The 22001-nt window shown below is 47.0% G+C and overlaps 1 protein-coding gene and 1 long non-coding RNA gene across 2 annotated transcripts in view; one reads left to right on the forward strand and one right to left on the reverse strand.

Moving 5' to 3' along the window:
* Positions 1-17187, reverse strand: part of LOC309655385 — a 42248-nt gene extending 25061 nt beyond the window's left edge. Inside the window, exons 1-2 of the long non-coding RNA XR_014260794.1 lie at positions 14353-17187; positions 42-2960 (exon numbers count right to left, since the gene is read on the reverse strand). This is a non-coding gene — a long non-coding RNA (uncharacterized lncRNA). The remainder of the gene's footprint in view (positions 1-41; positions 2961-14352) is intronic.
* Positions 17188-17391: 204 nt separating this feature from the next.
* SIX1 (SIX homeobox 1) lies at positions 17392-21608 on the forward strand. Its single transcript, XM_082450486.1, has 2 exons — positions 17392-18235; positions 20294-21608. Exons 1-2 carry the CDS (start codon positions 17676-17678, stop codon positions 20586-20588), a joined length of 855 nt encoding a protein of 284 aa, XP_082306612.1. The 5' UTR covers positions 17392-17675; the 3' UTR covers positions 20589-21608.
* The last annotated feature ends 393 nt before the right edge of the window (positions 21609-22001 follow it).

Genomic DNA, 22001 nt, shown 5'->3' on the forward strand with positions numbered 1-22001 from the left:
TCTATCTATCTATCTATCTATCTATCTATCTATCTATCTACCTATCTATCTATCTATCTATCTGACAAAGGGGTTATATCCAGAAGGTATAAAGAACTCATACAAATAAGACAAAAAAGCACAAACAATTTAAAGAATGGGCAAAAGGCTTGAACAAGTATCACACAAAAGAGAATATCCAATAGCCAATAAGTATATGAGAAGATGGTCAATATAATTATTCATGAGAGGGATGCAAATTAAAACCACAAGATAATATTATACATCCACCAGAAAGTCTAAAATTTGAAAGACTAAAAAAACCAAGTATTGGGAAAGATATGGAGCAGTTGGAACTCTCCTACAATTGCTGGTGGGAGTTTAACTTTAGAACACAATTAAGCAGTATCTTTTAAAGCTAAATTTACTTCTAGTCCCTGACTCAGCAATTGTACTTCAGGTATACGACCAAGAGAAATGAGAATATATGCCCAATAAAGGACACGTGTAGGAATGTTCATAGCAGCTTTATTCATTATAGTCAAAAACTAGAAACAACTTAAATGTCCATCAACAGGAGGATGGATTACTAATCTACTATGTATTCATATAATGGAATACAAAACAATAATTTGAAAAATGGACTACTAGCCCACACAACAACATGGATGAATCCCACAGATATGTTGAGCAAAGGAAGATATCATAAAATTGTTTGATTTCATTTATATTAAATTCAAGAACAGGTCAAATGAATTGATTTTGATAGAAGTCAGAAGAGTGGTTACCCCTGGGGTGGGTGGGTGAAGTGGCAAGAGAGAACTTTCTGAGGTGATGGAAATGTTTTATATCTTGATCTGGATGATAGTTAATCAGATGTATACAATTGTAAAAAGTTATTGGGCTGTAATTTGTACACTTTCCTATTTCATTATATCTTTTCCAGACATAATTTAAAAGATGCTAAACTTTAATAATTATAAAACGAAGGGCTTCCCTGGTGGCACAGTGGTTAAGAATCTGTCTGCCAATGCAGGGGACACAGGTTCGAGCCCTGGTCCAGGAAGATCCCACATGCTGCAGAGCAATGAAGCCCATGCACCACAACTACTGAGCCTGCGCTCTAGAGCCTGCGAGCCACAAGTACTGAAGCCCATGTGCCTAAAGTCCGTGCTCCGCAGCAAGAGAAGCCACCGCAATGAGAAGCCTGCGCACTGCAACGAAGAGTAACCCCTGCTTGCTGCAACTACAGAAAGCCCATATGCAGCAACGAAGACCCAACGCAGCCAAAAATAAACAAATTAAAAATAAATAAATAAATTTAAAATAAAATAAAATAACAGTAAAAAAAAATAAAATGAAAAAATTTTAATTAGCCACACTTTTGCAATCAGATTGGCAAAGACTGAAGAGTATAGATAGACACTTGGGGAAAGTTAGCCTATTGTATACTGTCAAGGGGAGTGTAAAATGGTACACATTTTGAAGGACAATTTGGCAATACACATGAAAATTTTAATATATATACCCTTTGACTCAGCAATTTCACTTTTGCAGTATACCCTAATGAAATATTCACACAAGTACTCAAAGATATATGTGTAAAGATTCACAGAATCATTACGTATAAAAGAAAAAAGTTGGGAAAAAGATATGTCCATCAATAAGGGAATAGTTAAATAAGTTTTAAAAATCCATGAAATATCTTATAGCTATGAAAAAGCTTGAGGTACAACTATATGTTTTAACCTAATAGAAATGAGACTATGAACTGGGTAAACAAAGATGGGAAAGCCCAGGCTCCTAGCCTCCATTCTACCACATATCCAGTCACTTCTACATTCTTTATCTCAGTTTATTTATAAAATGGAGTTAATATTGCTGCTCTTCTTATCCATCTTACAAGTAAGGGGCAAACATAAGAAGCCCTTTGAAAAGTAGAAAGCATTATAGAAATGCAAAGTATTATTCCTGAAAAACATTCTTTTATTAACCAAAACTTTGTTTTTCTTAAATCACTACTCAGTCCAGATTTCTTTTCTCTATCATATATTTAAACCAGTGTTTCAAAATGTGGGCAGCAGACAAATCTCCATCAAAATGGATGTGGAGACGTTATTAAAAATCCTGAGTCCAGTCCCAAACCTACCAAAATTTTGGAACCCCTGACTTAATGGAAATAGGCATTAAGTCAACAGTTGCCCTTTCATTGAGAAGAGTCTGGGCTGAATCCCATTAATGGTAGCAGGCCATCAGGTCTGGCTTTGATCTGTCTTGCCTTATGGTTTGCCCTCACTGCAGGAGTCAAATGGGCTGGTAAAGTAGTACAAATGGTGCCCCCATTTACTCAACCCCAATAGAAGCCAAAGAACATTCAATGAAAAGAACAATGTGATTGCCACTTTGTAGACAAACATGAACCCAGCTTAGCTTTAAGGACTGTAGCTGTTGGAAAACACCATCTCCTGGGCAGCTGCTTTGGCTACTGTCCCCAATTAACTTAGCAGAGTCTCAAAAATAGAAGGCAGCCTCTGTTCTGTTATATAATAAACAGTTCTTTATTTGAAATGACAATATTTACTTTTCCTATAGTGAACTCCAGCAGCCTACTAGGCAGTGGGCAAACAGTAGAAATGCCTAAAATGGAAACTTGAGAAAGCAGTTTAGCTAGTATAGTTTACACTAACTTTCTACTTGACCAACAAGTAATTGGAAGATCCTCCCCATGTTTCTCTCATATGGATCATGGATTCCATGTGACTTTGTTACCACCATGCATATCTTTCTTGTTTTGTTGAGTCTTGAAACATGCAAAACAGATGTGATGTAGTGAGTTCTTCAATACTCAAGTGTTTAAGCAGAGGTGAGGGTTGTCCATCAAGAATGTTTTTGGAGGGATTCTACTTAGTGTGGCAGGTTTATCCAGTGACTTCTTGGCCTTTCCCAACAGCAAAGAGTCTGGTGACTATGTTTCCATATCTCTAAAGGGAGAAAATAATAAACTGTGATTATTAACCATCTTGGGTATTTAATCTCCCTCTCATAAGCGAGAAGCTGTGATTTATGTGATTGTGTTCTTTATTGTAAAAACCCTTCGTATACCTTTTTAAGCAACAAATGACCATTATTTGCAGTGTAGACACTTTTAACTTCCTCTTAGATTTTATTTTCCATTCCTTTTATCATATTGTGGCAATGCTCCAGAACATCTCCATTTCTTGCAAATCTTCAGGGAGAGGGGCTCAATTGGGTTACACTATTCTAAAGGGGTCATGCACATTGAGAAATGTTTAAAAAACCTTTTGGTTTCTAAGGTGGTACTCAGGAGGCAATACTGTTCTTTGGCCAATGAGATTTGTTTAATTTTTGTGGCTGGTGCTTGGATTGTCTTCAGAGATTTTTCTTTCTTGTCTCATTCTCCTTGTCTGATGTCACTTCCCTGCTAATGTATTCAGCAGAAGCAATCACTGGAAGAGGACAAACTATTTCCTATTTTTTATCTAGTTATTAGCTAGAAACATTTTAATTCCTACAAAATCCTTCAGAAACCCAAAGATCCCACCCCCCGCAAGTAAAAAACCTAATCTAAAAATTCTCTTTCAAAATCATACAAAGTAGGGACTTCCCTGGTGGTCCAGTGGTTAAGACTCCGTGCTCCCAATGCAGGGGGCCTGGGTTCGATCCCTGGTCAGGGAACTAGATCCCCCATGCCAGACTAAGAGCCTGCATGCCACAACTAAAAGGTCCTGCATGCCGCAAGTAAAGATTCCACATGCCGCAACTAAGACCCGGCGCAGCCAAATAAATAAATAAATATATTTTAAAAAATCATACAAAATAGGGGCTTCCCTGGTGGCGCAGTGGTTGAGAATCTGCCTGCCAATGCAGTGGACACGGGTTTGAGCCCTGGTCTGGGAAGATCCCTCATGCCGCGGAGCAGCTGGGCCTGTGAGCCACAATTACTGAGCCTGCACGTCTGGAGCCTGTGCTCTGCAACAAGAGAGGCCGCGATAGTCAGAGGCCCACGCACCGCGATGAAGAGTGGCCCCCGCTTGCCACAACTAGAGAAAGCCCTCGCACAGAAATGAAGACCCAACACAGCCAAAAAAAAAAAAAAGAAAATCATACAAAATAAATTTCTGGTTAGGTCAAAATTTGAAGTTTAAATTTTATTCCTGCTGATAGGACATTCTTTTTTTATGTTCCTACACCAGGCAGAGTGATTGTTTACTCTCAAAGAATAGCCCACTAACCAGTTGCATTAAAATTACTTGAGGTGCCTGTTAAAATGCAGATTCCAGGATCCCACTTTAAACCTAGGGAATCAAAAATTTTGGGGGTTGGGCCACGGTATTTTTACAAGTGCCTCAGGTCATTTGCATGCCCACTAAACTTTGTGATAACACTGCCCTTAAGACAAGCCAAATCCTTAATTTTCTGGAATTTCTAGTATTTCTTCTCCTAAATAAGCCAAAGAAAGAATTGTAAGCATTGAAAATACAGGCCAAATCTTGTCATAGAATATGTATTCTATTGTAACCCTGTTTATGAACACTTAATAGCTTCTCTGTGGAACAGTTAAGCTGTAGTAATTACCTCACAGTTCTGTAATCTGTATGTCTCCTCCCACATGACATTTGCACCAAGACTATGGCTTATTTCTAGACAGGATGGAAGAACTACCAGACCTGTGTGGACTGTGCCACTTCATGTTACACTTTATTTTTCTTAGTGATTTAAAGACATTTATGAAATTTCTCACAAATCTTGAACCTGAATTATAGAGTCTAACTTAAGGAGGATAAAATTTTACAAGGACTCACTAAATCAGAATCATTTGAATCTGATCTCTTTATGGAAAATTGCTTTTTAGATAAATTGGAAAGGAGCTAGGATTCAAAGCTCTTTTTTAAATTGAAGTGTAGTTGATTTACAATATTATATTAGTTTCAGGTGTAAAACATAGTGATTCAATATTTTTATAAATTATACTCCATTTAAAGTTATTACAAAATAATGACTATATTTCTCTGTGCTGTACAATATATCCTTATTGCTTATTTATTGGGAGTCATAGTTCTTATCCCCAAACTGCCTCTGAATTATAATTCCGTGTGCAAATTGTACAACCTCTCTGCCATATTTTTGTAATAGGAATAATCTCTCTTTGCAATAAGAATAATACTGAGAAGTTGAGAAAGTTCTGAGAAGATGAATGAGATTGTAAAATGTTAAAGGTTTCTGAGTGAAGGATCCTATAAAAAGTGTAAATTATTAGTATTCCTTTTATGGGGCTTTAATGAGTTATTGACCTGTCAATGATGAATCTGCCTCTTGAAATAAATATTTCACTTCTTGTTTTTTAGGCTTACTGGAGTAACACAATCTGCCCTTAAATGTTCCTGGAGTATTTTTGGGAGCTTTAAAATTTAGTCAAAAACAGAAAAGGCAACAATACCTCTCTCCCAAACACATATGCACTTCCTGAGACTACAGCGTGCATCTTTATCTTGACTTACTAATGACTAGATCGATTGAACTTAAACAATTTGGGTCCTCAAAGCCTCAAATGCTTTGGGTTAGCTAAAGTATCACAAGTTCTACTAGCTTATTAGCAGTAAATGCTAATGTAGGAAAGTGATTAGAAATAAATTATTTGGGCTTCTCTGGTGGCGCAGTGGTTGAGAATCTGTCTGCTAATGCAGGGGACACGGGTTCGAGCCCTGGTCTGGGAAGATCCCACATGCCGCGGAGCAACTAGGCCCGTGAGCCACAACTACTGAGCCTGCACGTCTGGAGCCTGTGCTCCGCAACAGGAGAGGCCGCGACAGTGAGAGGCCTGCGCACCGCGATGAAGAGTGGCCCCCGCTTGCCGCAACTGGAGAAAGCCCCCGCACAGAAACAAAGACCCAGCACAGCCAAAAATAAATAAATAAATAAAAATTAATTAATTACCAAAAAAAAAGAAATAAATTATTTCCTTGATGTCACTCTTGGTTGTGAAATTATTCTGCCCACCTATAGTTTCAGTTGTTATCATGCAGACTGGTCTTTTAAATTTTTGCTCATCCAAAATTAAGGACTTTTGAAAATCTAACTAGAAACAAAGCAAAAGCAACACATATCTGCATATCACAATCATTAAATTCCTTAGTAATGAGGAACGCCTAGTTGGCTCAAGAGGGTATTTGAAGATTGTTTCAGTGTTTTCAATTTGCAAAGTAGGAGAAGGAATCTTAAAAGATCATTGAGTCTACTGGTTGAAGCTGATCACACTTAGTTGTCTTACTTAGTAAAGCTTATCTTATAAATACAAAATATGTCACTTTTATGTAGAAGAAAAAAGCTGGAAAAAAAAAAAAAAACCACCACCAAAATCTGGGATGTATAAACAGATAAAATGGGTTGGCAGACATAAAGAAAAGTGAGGAACTTCCCTGGTGGCAGAGTGGTCAGGAATCCGCCTGCCAATGCAGGAGACACGGGTTTGATCCCTGGTCTGGGAAGATCCCACATGCCGTGGAGCAACTGGGCCCGTGTGCCACAACTACTGAGCCTGCACTCTACAGCCTGCGAGCCACAACTACTGAGCCCGTGTGCCACAACTACTGAAGCCTACGTGCCTAGAGCCTGTGCTCTGCAAAGAGAAGACACTGCAATGAGAAGCACGCACACCACAATGAACAGTAGCCCCTGCTCACCACAACTAGAGAAAGCCCGTGCACAGCAATGAAGACCCAATGCAGCCAAAAATAAATAAATAAAATAAAATAATTTTTTTTAAAAAAGTGAGGAATACATGAAATGGTGTGCTGAGGCTGCTCTTCTTGGATAGTAGGTCCAGAAGGTAAAAAACTTTCTGGAACTGAATAAATGACAAATTACTATTGAGAAGTTACTTGCAGAGTGACATGAAAGAAAAATGTTTATATCCATATTGACAGTGACAAAGAGGTATAGTTCAGTGGCTTGGGTTTGATTGACATCACTTCTTGAACAAATTTGAGGATTAAACATTCACAAATGTTCCTAATATTTTTTGAACAAGGAAGTGAGATATTAGCACTTTTTTTTCAGTGTTGTATCTACCATTATAGCATCTGTCAGCCTTAACTTTAAACCTTATAGAAGAATCAGCATATTCTGATTTGAGAGTTTCCCCCACATGGTAAAAATAAAATGTGAAATTTCAGTAAATGGCATGAAAAATTTTCGTAGTACCAGGAAGTTTTCAGAAACTAGAGCTTTTACATAATATGGAAGTTTTAATGTTTTGAAGGTTCAGTAAATTATGTAGTGTACAAAAGTGAAGTCTAAATTACCCACTCAGAAGGGTAACCCTAGAGCCCACATGTCTGGTCCATGTATGCAGATGGACAGATACACTTCATTTCTCCTGGGAAGTTGAGTTCTAAAAAGCTATCACTCAGAACAGACGGTTTTATGATTGCATGAAAAAAGGAAAGATGACAAAGTTGCTATAAAAATGAAAGGCCTTTTGGTGTATTAACAGCTGAAAACATTACAGCTTAAATGAAGATGTGAAAAAAACTCAGCTTAAAACTGCAAATTAAAAAAAAAAAACTTATGCAGGTTTGAAGCATATGGACACCCACCCAGTTTGCAAAGAGGGCAATGGGAGGCCCAGACTTTAGCTTATTAAAGATGACCTTTCCCCTCTCTAAAATTTCAAAGCTGACGTTTCAAGTGCTGAGCAGACTGTGTGCCATATGTAACATGACCTCAGCCCCACTCTGCCCGAGCACTGATGGCATCACTAATGAGAGGTGAAAGGTCCTTTTCTTGCAGCTTTTTCAGAAACCCACCAACTCTTGCCTGTGAAGTAAGGCTCCTCCCTCCCCCCACCCCTTGATTTCAGGAGAACTGCATTTAATACACAGCCTCAAAACACTTTTATTACCGGTCGATTTCCTTATAGCCACAGCCAAATGGCAGGATGTACAATCACATGCAGAAGAAAATATTTATTTTGACTCACAAGGCAAAGGGATTAAGAGAACGTTGTATTAACCTTGCCTTTCATCTGTGTTTTAAAGGGAAATTCTCCAGAGGCGTCAGTTGAAGTTCTATTTTTTTTTTTTTATAAAGAGTATCAAAGACTTTTAGGAGACCAGGTGTGTGTTTATCTGAGGGGAGGAGAGAAAGGGAAGAAACTATATTGGGGGGAAAGGCAGCTTTCACAAAACTGCTTCAGAGACTGAAAAAGACGTACTTTCAGGAAACTGTTACAAGCATTCCTACCAGCCAGCTCTCTGCTCCCCCCACCCAGCCCCCCACCCCCGCCTTTTTCCCCCTTGCTGCTTCGAAACAAAATAGCTTCTTTCCAAGCAGGTTGTTATATTCATGGCATGGTCAATTTCCGTTTGCCAAGAAAATATTTAGGCTGATCAAAGAAATTAGAAAATCGGATGAATAGAAACAGACGTTCCCACAAGAGAAGCGTTTCTCAATGTGAAGAGAGGCAGGCGGATTGCAGCCCACCCAGTTACTCCTAGGAAATAGCTCTCTTGCTAAAGGCAGAACTACAGGGACACCTGGATTCTACTGGAAGGGCTATGGAAAAGTCACGACTCCCCAGGAAATTCACATGGGGACTGGAACTTGGGACTTTCCGGCGAATGATCGGTTCTAGTATCTATGAGCAAACCTGGAGGGCCTTTAATTACGTTCATTAATACAGAGGGACCTTTCAAAACATGAGATCCTTTTGTTTTGCTTTGACTTGTTCATAATGAGCATGGAGAGACAAGAACACATTATCCTTTGCAAACGATAGAGGAGTTTCTCCCGAATTAATATAAATTCAGTTTTTAGATTTGTGGGTTTGGGTGGGGAACGGTTGATAGTAATTGTCCTCGGGACCCTTTGGTCTCCAAGTGTGCACCCGGGCCAATCGATGACAGTAAATAAGAGGGTCTTCTACCTCTTCCTTGTTCCTGGGCAAGGCGCAGCCAAATCAGGTGAGGCCACTTGCTGCGGCGCTTCGATGGGAAGGATTGGTTGCCGTTGCGGTTTCCTTCCGCAGGACTCTGGAAACCGAAAAGTGGGCTCCGCTCGGGCAAAGGAGATCCGGATTCTCCTCTATCCCTTGCTCGCCTTGGGCACATTGGGGCACCGCAATCGCCAGTGAAGCGTCGCAGACCTTATCCCGACGCCTCCAGTTTTCCAAAGGAGAAAGCGAGGGAGGGATGGCTCTGAAGGAAGGCAACTGTGGGGCGCCCTTTAGGGCCAAAGAAGACTCCCTTCCTGCGAGTTCCGCTTGGGGCAACGCGGCGCTACTAGGGCCGCAGCTGGAGAAGCTGTTGCCAGGCTGTGGGCTGAGAATCCGCTATGCCACCCTTGCCCCTCCCCGCCGCGCGTCCCTCACCCCCGGGGCTCGGCCGGGCAGATTTTCTTTTCCTTTCTTTTCTTTTCTTTTTTTGTTTTGTTTCGGTTCCTGCCGGCCAGGCATCCTTTGCCAAGAAGACAGCGCCCTCTCTCTCCTCCCGCCGTGCCCGCCGCCGGCCTGCACCCCCTCCCAGCTTTGCTGACCTCCCCTCGCCTCCTTCTCGCCCCCGCCCTCCTCGGCCCTGTCCCCTCCTTCCTTACGCCCCTACGCCTCTCGGCCCCCAGAACCACCCAGGGGAACAACCCGAGAGAATGGCGGGCTCCGAAGCCTTCTCAAGTCTGGGCCACTGGGCCGGCTCGGCCCGAGCGCCCAACCTCTGGCTGTAGAACTGGGCGGAGCCGTCCCCGGCGCAGACGCGGCACCCGAGAGCTCGAACGCGGCCCCGGGGAGGGGTTCCTGGCGCGGGCGGCGGGGCGTGGGTTCGCCCGGCTCTCGCAGGCTGGGCACAGCGGGCCGGCGGGCGGGGCCCCGATTAGCTGCGCGGCGAGCTCTCCCTCGCGCCGGCGCACACCTGGCAGAGCAGCTTATCGGGGACCCCAGAATGCGCCAGCGAGGCGTTGACGCGGGCCTGCAAGCAGGGTGATGGGTGGGGGTGGCGGGTGAACTTGAGTAGAGGTAAGGAAAACTCCTACAGCCTTGCTCCAAGCCCTAAAAGCGCCCCTCGCGGCCCGCCGGCTGCCTGGAAGCCTCACCCTGCCGGCTTCCAGCAGGGCTGCGCCAAGTACAGCAACGATGTTGGAAATGGTTGCAAAATCCAAGCCCAGACGGGTGGGCGAGACGCGCGGAGGGGCATGCGTGAGTGGGCACCCTCCACCCCGTATTTCATTCTCCACAGCCCAGAGGACTGCTGCTTCAGACAAATGCCGCGTGGCCCATTAGGGAGCAGAGGCAGTCAAGCTTCTGTCCGCGAAAACCTGGATTCTTTAGCGCCCAAACAATGTTCTCGTATGGGAATGCAGAAACATTTTCCATGGCGTGGATTTGCACCGACATAGAGGCCTGAAATGCCCCCCTTCCCCTCCTAACCGTTCCCGGCGCCCGGGAGCCACAGGGGGAGTTCGCCTCAAGCTCACCCGGCTGCAGAGCGCAGGCGGCTCCCAGAAATGCACTAATTGAGTCACAAACCACCGGCTGCCCCTAACAAAGCGAACCGTCTCGGCAGCTCAGCGCCCAATTTGTCCGCAGCACTTTCTTCCGCAATTCAGAAGCATTATCTTGTTTTTAAAAGTATCGCTGCAGAAACGTGGCAATTATCCTAGGCTCAGGTTACGCTAAATGGCTTTAGGCTGAGAAATGGAAGAATATAAATGCCGCGAAGGTGGTGATCGGTTTTCTGCCGGGCCTGGACAGGGGTAGGGAGGCGAGCGAGAAGATTTCGGCCAGGGAGAGGGAGGTACGGCGCAAGTTCCCACTCTTGGTTCTCTTTCCCAATGGCACCAACCAGAAAGAAGTGTTGGGCCTTTATCCCTAGAGGTTAAGGATTCAGAGCGATGATCTCCTTCAGAGATCTGGAGAGAAGGGGTCATATCCCGGCAAGACAGGGCCAAGCTTCTGGCCTCGGCTTTGGGTCAGGAACAGGTTGGGAGCTTCAGGCATTGTTGGGATAAGGAAGGGAAGAGAGGTCAAGGGTCAGAGGGAGAGATGAGGAAGAATCCAGTTTCGGGACAACTACACTAAAATTGGAGAGGGAGAATGGCACTGGGAGAAAACAGCCATGAGGAAAGAGGAGCCGGCCCTGATGACTGGGGAGAGGCGTTCACTCCTGAGCGAGGGGCAGGCCTGGCCCGGGAGCCCGGGCGGACGCTGTAGGGTGGGAACCCTGGAGAACTGGAGAGGCCCAGAGACCACGAGGCGTCTCCGCACCAGTGGAACAAACAAACAAAACAAACAAACACAGAAAACCTCTAAGAATCTTCATCTCGGTCCACCAGGGTGAGTTTGGGCCTGGAAAATGGGGAGAAAAGAAAAGAGAGAGTAGCAAAAGGCGTTGGGGTGCCGGCTCCCGGCGGGCAGACGCCTTGCTCGCCGCAGCCTGTAGTGGTAGCCACGCTGTGCGCGTGTCTCTTTCCCCTTCTGCTCAAACCAGCCCCCACATCTTGAAGTAATCAGCAGCCGAGAAGGGACTCGTCCCCCTGGCATCTCAGGTTAAAGAAGGAGGTCCAGGAAAATGTGGTAGAGCCATTACAAGAAACCCGAGCCGCAGTCATCAGGGACTCCAATTGCCATCGCATTAGGATTGATTAGAGACCAGCAGTACCGTAATGACCCGGAAAGAGGGGCAGCCGGGGATTATTAATATCAGAATGTGGCGGAGAGGGGAGGTGGGTGAAGGGAAGGAGGGAAGAGCAAAGTGAGGAGGGAAAAGTTTTAAGTTACTAGGATTTATATATAAGTTCCGGCTTACCTGAGGAAACCAGATAGTCAGTGAATCACGCAAACAATAAATCTAATTCCATCTAAAATTTCACGAAGCCTGATTATTTGGGGGGGGGGGGCGGAAATCAATGTGAAAATCAGGCCAACATCTAGTTTTTATAAACACGTGTTTTTATAAACTTATTTTAAGAATCTAAGTGAAGAGAGATGGGGAGGAGTTCTGCATGTTCACTTTCCTTACCAGTGGGTCCCTAAAAAAAGACTTAAGGAGGGCATTTTTGAGTCATTTTGGGTCTTCTCTCAAGGGCTATGGGGGCAATGGAGTGGACATTTTCGCAGAGTCTGCAGAGGAATAATAGACCAAATTTTAATTGAAACAGTGATAACTGGGTAGCGATTTTTGTTTTTTGTTTTGTTTGAGACAGGAACGATCAGGATCCCTAAGAGATGTACAGAAGAGAGTGGTTTGTCTCCTTCCTCGGACTATGAGCCAAAACAAATCAGCCCCTGATGGTCTGGGCTGAAACGCAGCTCACTGGATAATTAACTCCATCTTTCCAGTCCACCCTAACTGTTTATTTAGTGTCACCCTGCATTACCATCACTAGCACTTTCCTCTGAACAGGAGGAGCTGCAGGCTTTCACCTCCCCAAAGGAAATTCTTCTTAGCTTAGACAGATGCAGTATACAGGATGTACATTAGCTGACAAAAAAGTTGATTGGAAATTCAATGGAAGATAAGAACTCTTGCCCTAAGGTAATATTAATAAAGCAAAGGAGGCAAGAGTGTCTTAGGTTCTTAAGAACAGATTCTTACAACGCTCTCCTTCACTTTCCAGAAAGGTGCTTGGCATCTATCTAATGTTGAGTGGTGTCTTCTGACTCAAATCTGGCGGTTGGCAAGTCTCTGGGCCTGAGCCTTCGCAGAGCGCAGCTTAAATCTGCCCTTTTACTCCCAGGTGGCCAGCCCACCTTCCTCAGTCCTCCATGGGTGCCCCCACCTTTTTAACCACACCACCACTCAGTGTGGCGGGTCCCCACCAGCTGAGCCAGACGCCCCTGCCCGGACTTCAGAGTCTACTCGCCCTGCGCTGCCTGGGTGCCCGATATCAGCACAGCACGCTCTGTGAGACCTCACAGCTCCTGGGGAAGCAGGCGCAGGCGCCAAGAGTCGTGAGGAAGGGAGAGGAACGAGAGAGAGAGACGGAGGAAAGAAAAAGAGAATAGAGGGATCCAGGTAGAGAGGAGAGGGTGTGGTGTGAGAGAGAGAGAGAGAGAGGGAGAAACGCGGAGAAGAATGAGAATGAGGCAGCGAGGGAACGAAAGGGACAGAGGGTGAGATGGAGATAAGAGAGAATAAAAGAGAGAATGAAGGAATCAGAGGTTCACACACACAGAATGAATGAGCTTCCTCTTTCAGATTGAAAAGAGAGGATGAGGTAGAAAGAGACACAGAGAGAGACCAGACCTGGGGACACACACAGAGGGAGAGGATAACCTCTCCAAACACACACACTCTAGCACTGTCCCCGTCCAATCTGAGTTCCCTCGCGGCGGTGTGTCTCAGCCTTTCTCTCTCCTCTCTCTTCCTTCCCCGACCCCGGAACAATGTGGAGACTGTATTTTCAGGAGCCGCGCGGGGCGGTACGGTTTTTAGCAGCAAGCTGGGCTCGCAGCCCGCTCTGTTTGTCCAGGTGTGGGCAGGGGGCGGCAGTCTCCCGGCGTCTTGGGCTGCCGCTGCGTTTTCGCACCAAGGAAGCGGGAGGCTCTGCTCGCATGCTTCCCGCTTCCAGGAGAAAACTCCCTCCCTACCTCCATACATAAATATATTAGGGGAACAGACAAATCTTCATTGTTCAGAAATAAGCCAAGGAGGCCGGCCGGCTCCCCTTGGCCCGGCCAAGCGAGGCTGGAAGGAAGGGAGGGAGAGAGAGGCGGGGGCCGCGCGGATCCGGTGTCACGTTGCAGATTCCCACTAAAGATAACGAAACGTGATCTATTTTTCAGAACAGCAAGTGGATGGGAAAGAACCTTGACAACACAAAACTCATTTACTAATGGACTGGTTTTGGGTTTCTCTCCTTTGGGTCCGCACATCGCCCTGCCTGAGCCCTCGGCCTATTCAGAGCTCGTGGGGAGCAGCGTCCCCCAGGAGGCAGGTGGGCGGCTGCTCGGGTGCCGCGCCGCCATCGGAGCCCGGGATCCCGAGGGTCGAGGGCACCTGGAGTTTCCGACCAAGTAGAGGAAAAAGATGGACGTTGTCACTTCAGCCAGGATTTGGGGAGTCTTCTCACTGCCCCAGAGCGACGACGCTAATTTATTGAAGAGACACCTCCCGAAGCCCTTCCCTTCCAAATATCTGTAGGTAGAGTAGAATCCCCGCTGTCGCTCTTAATGGCAAAGGAATTCCAAGAAAGCCGGCCGGGAGCCTCAAAGCATCTCGCTCCAAGCCAGAAGGAAAACAAGTGAGTCCCAGCCAGAGGTTTTTGAACCAAGGCCTTATGTCAACCTGACCGAGAAACCCCAGCACCAACTGGTGCCTCTGCATTGACATTTCCATAGACCAGTTGTGCGCACCCGGCCGTTACCTGCACGGAAGGAGGCACAGGAGAGCAGAAACCTGGTGTTGGGAGCTCCTTTCCAGCCGCGTTACCCTCGGGAGCCGCGAAGCGGCGAGGGCAGCAGCTAGAGTTGCTCGTTGCCTTTAAATCTCCGCCGCATCTCTGTTTTCTTGTGATTTGCATTGACAGCAAAAGGTTTTAAGTTACTAGAACAACTCAAACCTTTCTGTGTGCGATTTAAAATGGATCATTTGGTTTATGTGGTTTGTAAATTCATGTCATTTTACCTCTTTTAGTGGTTTTCAGTGAAAGGTTCCATTTTGGGAAACCTTATATATCTGAGCCAATAATTAACATTTATAACGATTGGTTCCCCTAACCGAGGGATTGAAATAGCAGGTAGGCTGGTTGGTACAAAGCGAAAGGCACTTTTCCTTTCTAGTCACGCGATCTACTGGATTGAACGCTAGGAGAAAGGCTGGCGGGCCCGGGCACGGCCTCCAAGGACGAGCACCACATCACATCAACCCCGGTGCCCGCAATCGCGGCATCCACACGGTCGTCTTCGCAGTTGTCGCCAACGTCTAGTGCGTCTTGATTCCTTTTGAAGAGAGATGAAAAGAAGTGGGCAGGGAGGTCTGGAGGAAGCCGGAAAAAAGGTGGTCATATTGGTGTCTAATTGTCATCTCTCTGCTCCCTGTAAATCAATACCTGCCCTTATTTGTCCAAGCTGTGCCTCATTTCCTTATACAAAATTGTTAATTATAAAGTACACCCCATACTCAATTTACCGTTTGTCTTTTAAGAGACTTGGTTGTACTTACAGACTCCCGCCCATCCCCCCCATTCCTCTAACACACACACACATTGTAATTCTCGCTCCAGACTTTAGGGCATTAACTGATTTTTTTAGAGCCGAGTTTAAGCCTCCGTTCCAGTCCTCACACAGCTGCCATGTCAATAAGGACTGTTCCAAGCAGAGACGTTCCTTCTGGCAGGACACTGCAGCTCCTCAAGACTTCATCTGAAACATCATGAGCACTAAAATAAGACCGCCGGGGAAAATTACCAGACACATGGGCATGGGCTCAGCTTTGCCAGGTTTCCAGTTTAGAAAGTAAGTCATTGGGCACACAGTGTGGTAGGGGCTCTTTTGAAATAATATGCACCCATTAAATGCATTTAAAAATAATCCCAAACATATTGAAATATCAGCATCTATTTCCAAGGTCTAATTGCATGGGATACTGCAGGGTTTCAAAGATGCAAAAAGCATTGTTTGGGAGTTCAGCGTAGAAGCAGCTTCATGTCTACTCGGAGCCTCCTGAGAGACAGCTAGGGAGTGGAAACCCTTCATGAGTTTAAGATGTACATTGCAGGGTGAATTGGACTGGGTGCATTATTTTAAAACCATATAAATAATACAAGGGGAAACAGACACAGTGCTTCTCCTTCTTCCACTCCCACTTATGTCTCAATATGTAAATGGTTCTGCGATGCTGGGCTCTTGCTGATGGAATCAAAACATACTTAAAGAAGACAAGCAAGTTTAAAGAACCTAGAGTTTGCTCCTTGCATTCACTAAGAGGAGACATTTAAATCAAAAGCATTTTTGAAGTGTACTTAAAATTCTGTTTTGAACTTATCTAATCAGAGATAAGTATAGTCATAAAGTCACTCTCCTTCCACCGTTTGGCTCCCCTTATCGCCACGCATTGTTCTTATCTCCTGCCAGTCTCAGCTCTGACAATAGATTATCTTTGTTTAGAGACGCTAATTGTTTTCAAAATCTTTTTAATAATTGCTTTGGAACAAGGTGTGCAAATGAGGCTTAAGATAATTACAGCTTCATTTGTTTGTGTAGTTTTAATAAGCATTCTCCACACATACACAAACTAACAGTTGATAGGACTGAAACTGCAAGACATCTCTCATTCCCTGGCAGTAAAATAGGCCAGCATTGCAATCTACACACACACACACACACACACACACACACACACACACACACACACCTCTTTATTTAATCTTCTTGGAGCCGCTGTCGTTCTCGCTTTGAGGGCAGTGTCCCTCTCAGAACAGGGCAAGGATTATGTTACAACCGGAGGGCTATTGGAGCCGGACACAGTTTTATTTAATTTACACCCCATCCAGCGCCTTTCGCGCGAGGTTCCCAAAGCATTTTTGCTAATAGCAAGTAAATCTTCTCGGTTCCTCGGTAGCAGAGGTGGCCTTGGAAAATGCAACCGCGCTAATGGGGAAACCGAGTCCAGAAGCCTGCCCACTTAAACCATAGAACATTGATACCAAATCACAAATGAACCCTCGGCATCTCTATCTGCTCAGCAACTATGTTCTACACAACTCTTTGCGTGGTCCCAAATACTCGAGGCCTTTTGCGAATGAGGGAAGCGCTATACAGCTGGGAGTATCTGTGCCCTTTGGAGGGCGGTGGGGGCAGGGGGGAAGAGAGGAGGAAATCAGGTTTGGCTCCTGGAGCTGAAGCCAGCCGGGAGAGAAGCCATTCTTCCAGCGGTTGCAGCCCGGAGCACTGGTCTGCTCTTGTATTATTTATCGCGTTCCATAAGCTATTCATCAATCCATTACTTATTCATTCCAACATTAAGGTAATTAAATATGAGCTCACCGGGAAAGGGCAAGTCTGCAAGGGACAGAGACAGAGTATGGAGGGAGAGGAGGCGAATCAGAAGGTCTGGAGTCATTGATTTGTGCAGAGATGTGCGCGGCTGCCCTTAGGTGACACTGCAGAGGGGGCTCACTTTTCAAGGTCCTGACGCGCTCACCCACTCCCACCACCCCCGTCCCCGGTAAGCACAGCTCCCTCCCCCTCCCCACCTCGCTTCCCACCGCTCGCGGTCCCCCTCCTCCCACCACTCCCTATCCCTCGCTGCACAGCCTCGCCCTCCCCGCGCGGGGCGGCGCGGCCTCGCGGCCCGGTCTGGCGGCGCGCGGGCTGGCCAGCCCCGGATAGGCGCCGCCCGCAGCCAATCAGCGCGCCGGGGACGCTGCGCGCTTTAAGGCAGCTGCGGGGAGAACAGAAACCAAGTTCCCCGGCAACAAGCAGCATCCACCCGGCGGGAGGCCGGAGCCAGCGAGGCCCGAAAAGCTGCGGAGTGAGCCGGACGCTCCTTGTCCAGCGCGCGTCCTACTCCTCCTCCACGAACTCGGCCTCCCGTCCCCAAGCCTCGACTCGCTTTTTAGCCGTCGCAAAGCCTAGGGAGGGGGTTAGGAGCAGCCGCGCCCCCCTCCCTGCGGCTGCCTCCTCCTGCTTTTTCGGCTTTGCTCCCTGCCGCGTGCGCCAGGGCAGTGCGCCCCGGCAGGCCCCAGCCATGTCGATGCTGCCATCGTTCGGCTTCACGCAGGAGCAAGTGGCGTGCGTATGCGAGGTTTTGCAGCAAGGCGGGAACCTGGAGCGCCTGGGCAGGTTCCTGTGGTCGCTGCCCGCCTGCGACCACCTGCACAAGAACGAAAGCGTGCTCAAGGCCAAGGCCGTGGTCGCCTTCCACCGCGGCAACTTCCGCGAGCTCTACAAGATCCTGGAGAGCCACCAGTTCTCGCCTCACAACCACCCCAAGCTGCAACAACTGTGGCTGAAGGCGCACTACGTGGAGGCCGAGAAGTTGCGCGGCCGGCCCCTGGGCGCGGTGGGCAAATATCGGGTGCGCCGAAAATTCCCGTTGCCGCGCACCATCTGGGACGGCGAAGAGACCAGCTACTGCTTCAAGGAGAAGTCGCGGGGCGTGCTGCGGGAGTGGTACGCGCATAACCCCTACCCCTCGCCGCGTGAGAAGCGGGAGCTGGCCGAGGCCACCGGCCTCACCACCACCCAAGTCAGCAACTGGTTTAAGAACCGGAGGCAAAGAGACCGGGCCGCCGAGGCCAAGGAAAGGTACGCGGAGTGATTCCCGCTGATCGGGCGACCCCGGGAAGCCTTCCTGTCCCCGCCGCCCCTTCCCGCCCCCGCAGGCACCAGCCACCGTGTCCACCCAGCCGGCCGGAGCCCTCCGCCGGGCGGCGCCCAGGCTTCCGCGGCACTGCGGCGAAAGTTCGTGAACTCTGAGATCGCTCGCTAGGGGTGGGGCGGGGGGGTTGCTCATCTGATTTGAGCGTCCGCGCGTGGGTTTCCTGGGATGTGAGTGTCGGGAAATGTTGGCGCTAGGTTTGTTTTTCATGCCTCCTTGGCTGGCTGGGGCGAGGAGTGGCGGGTGGAGAGTGAGTTTCTAGATCCGCTTAGAAGGGCAGTATTGATTGGTATCGCGAGGAGAGGGGTTCGCTGGGGGCTGAGGGTCTCGAATCTCTCTCCTCTTGCTCCCCGTGAGGGTGGAGCTGGCCTGAAACTTCTCAGCCTCCACTCCTGCCCCGTCCTTCACTCGCTCTGTCCTGGTAGTCTTCTGGGTGAGAGGTCGCTTCATTGCGCACTAGTTGTACAAAGGGAGGAGTCTTTCAAAAGAAATCCACAGAAAAGAGAGCTTTGGGAGAGTTGGCGCTGCATTTACTCCCTGGCGCCCAGAGCCCAGAAACGATTGCTCCTCGTCGGCTCCCTCGCGCCTGGCCGGGAGCCGCGGCTGGTCAGTCCCGCTGTCCGCGCCGCCCCCCGCCCCCCCTCCCCGGGTGAGGAAGGGGTCTCCAGTCGCAGACTTCTCTCGCCCCGGAGCTCAGAAGGCAATATTTTTTTAACCTGTCTCTGCCCCCGCCCTCCTCACGCCAACACACCCGGCCACCTGGCCCGGCTCCACTCGTTTGCTGTAGAGTTTCCGACCGAGATTCGGAAGAGCGTGTGGGAGGCGGCGGCGGCGGCGGCGGCGGGGAGGAGAGCGCTTCGGGGAGCCGGGCAGTTTGGGGGAAACCTAAGCTCCCGAGTTGGCTGGGTTTCTTTTGTTCGCTTCGGAGCCTGGGGGCCGAAGATGTCGCCGCCTTGTTCCCCTCTGGGCGGAAAAGCAGTCTGGATAAATTCAGCTGAAATGGGCTCTCTGGGAGAGAGAGACTGCGAGAGATGGGGAGAGAGTTGGGGAGACAGGCGGGCTCCGCGGTGGGGAGGACGGCCGAGCCCTCTGAAGGCAGAAGCGCCGAGGGCTACAAGACCCTGCAGTTCACCAGCACCGAGCGCCCAGACTGAGATCCCGGTTCGTCGCACAGGCTCCGGCTGTGCGGGGTCGCGAAGTTCCCCTGTGGGGAATGGGTGCGCTGGTATGGATGCCCGCAGGGAGTCTGAGAGAGGGCCGTGAGGGACTTCGGGCTGAGCGAGTAACACGGAGACAGGGACAGTACAGTTCCAGGTAGACGTTAGTTTCAAAAAGGCCGTCCTTTAAGCCAGGCCCGAGGGCCCACTCCCTGATGAAATCGGAGAGACTGGCTGCGCTCCCTGTGTTTACTCAGGTCACTGGGCCGCTCTGGACACCACTTCCCATGACCTGTCCTGTGTCTCTGAGACCACAACCTCCGGGCAGGGGCAGGGAAACTCGATGGTTAATTGTTTCCTCAGATGGGAACAGGACAATTGACTTGATTCACCACCAAACATCTGTTCATTGGGTGCTGTTCGTCCCCCGATCATTTTCTTCATCACCAACAATCATTTGTTGGAAGATTTTCAAATTTCGTTACTTCTAAATGTGATACTTGTTGATAGGTATTTAAAAATAACTGCTTGAACAAAAATTTAGAAATAATTTTTGTGTTTCAAATAAGCCCTGCTGATCTGGCTTTCTAAAATCTGGAAGAGGAAATGACCTGGCTCCCCAGGAGCTCTGTCCGTAGCTCCCCATTTCTCAAGTCTCTTCTGCCTCTTCATTTCCCCTAGGACCCTTGGGGATGGGTGAGAGGGCAGAGCTTCTCCATTTGGGTCAATGACTGATTGCACAATGGCCCTTTCCTCCTTCCAGCTCCCCTCCCTCCATCTCACACTTTTTTTTTTTTTAACCATATGGTGTTGTCCTCTATTTCTTAGGGAGAACACTGAAAACAATAACTCCTCCTCCAACAAGCAGAATCAACTCTCTCCTCTGGAAGGGGGCAAGCCGCTCATGTCCAGCTCAGAAGAAGAATTCTCACCTCCCCAAAGTCCAGACCAGAACTCGGTCCTTCTGCTGCAGGGCAATATGAGCCACGCCAGGAGCTCAAACTATTCTCTCCCAGGTTTAACCGCCTCTCAGCCCACCCACGGCCTGCAAGCCCACCAGCATCAGCTCCAGGACTCTCTGCTGGGCCCCCTCACCTCCAGTCTGGTGGACTTGGGGTCCTAAGGGGGAGGGATTGGGGCCTCGAAGCAGCGACTAGGGACACTTGTAAATAGAAATCAGGAACATTTTTGCAGCTTGTTTCTGGGGTTCTTTGCGCATAAAGGAATGGTGGACTTTCACAAATATCTTTTTTAAAATTCAAACCCAACAGCGATCTCAAGCTTAGTGCCCTCTTCTCTCCAACTCTTTCCACTTTTGCATTATTTTCCCTCCCAGTGTGGAGATCAGGGAAAAGAAAAAAAAAAAAAACCCAAACAAACAAAAACATCCAGTCACCCAGTCTTGGTTCTGGGCAACCCGTGTTCCTGCTTCAGTAGCCTTTCTTTTTTCTTTTTCTTTTTTTTTTTTTCAATCAATGGGAATTACAAATCAACTGGATTTTAATTATTTCATTTTAATTTATTTATGGAAAAATGTTTTGAGAAGAGGAAAAGGAAATGAAAATGAGAGAGAGAGAGAGAGAGGAGATCAAAACAGTGAAAAGATCCTCCAGCCTGGGAGGAACTGGTTGCATTCTTAAGGTGAATAGGAAAAATACGATCTTACAACTTTTTTTTGATGGGGAAAATCAAGTTTACATTTTCATATTTAGTGTTAAACAATTTTATGTAGATTAAAATGAAAGAACAGTATTAGGGGAAAAAACAAGTGCCTAAATGTCTTAATGCTGTCTATGTGAGGCAGTTAGAAATAGAAGTGACCATTAGTAATACAAATACTTTTGTCAAATTTAGTGGGGGTTTTTGGTTGTTGTTTGTTTTCTTGGGTTTTTTTTTATGGCCAACTTTAAAAATGTACCAGTGTGAAAAAACACTTTTCTGAATGCCATTACTTCTTATGCCCTTGAAGCTTTCTTATCTGTAGCCTACTCCTGTTAAGGGTTTCTCCTGTTCCTAGTTTCTAGCTTGCAAAAATACGTAACAAATCTAGCAACCTGGTATTTGTTACTAAAACAGCATGTGTTTTCAGGTTTCTTTTCTATTGTACCTAAACCAGTCTAAATTAAAACTTAGTAGAACACCAGGAGTACTGATTTTGTTTCTGAAAGGTGAGTTGTGTATTGCTGTCATTGGGCCCCCACCCCATTTTTTTTAAACGAATAGTTTTCTTGCTTTCTTACTTAATGGTGGTTATGAATTGCAGGGTACTTTGAAGGCCATCCCCTGAACCAGGAGTGGTGACTGAGTTAATTATATGACAGAAAAAGAGTGAATTTAGCTTTGGGGTATTTATTTATTTTTTTATTATTTAGAGATGCAGTTTTGTTTACCACTAGCTCTTCTCCACATCATTCGTATGTTAGCTCTTTTGTATTATTAACAAATTTATGACAAGACTGTGAAAGTAAAATAATTTATCTGCTTGGGGGAAAAAAAAAGGGAACTTGTACAAGGATAGCAACATTGTGAATTACTC

The sequence above is a fragment of the Balaenoptera physalus genome (assembly GCF_965194825.1).
Source record: "Balaenoptera physalus genome assembly, chromosome: 2".
Lineage (NCBI taxonomy): Eukaryota > Metazoa > Chordata > Mammalia > Artiodactyla > Balaenopteridae > Balaenoptera > Balaenoptera physalus.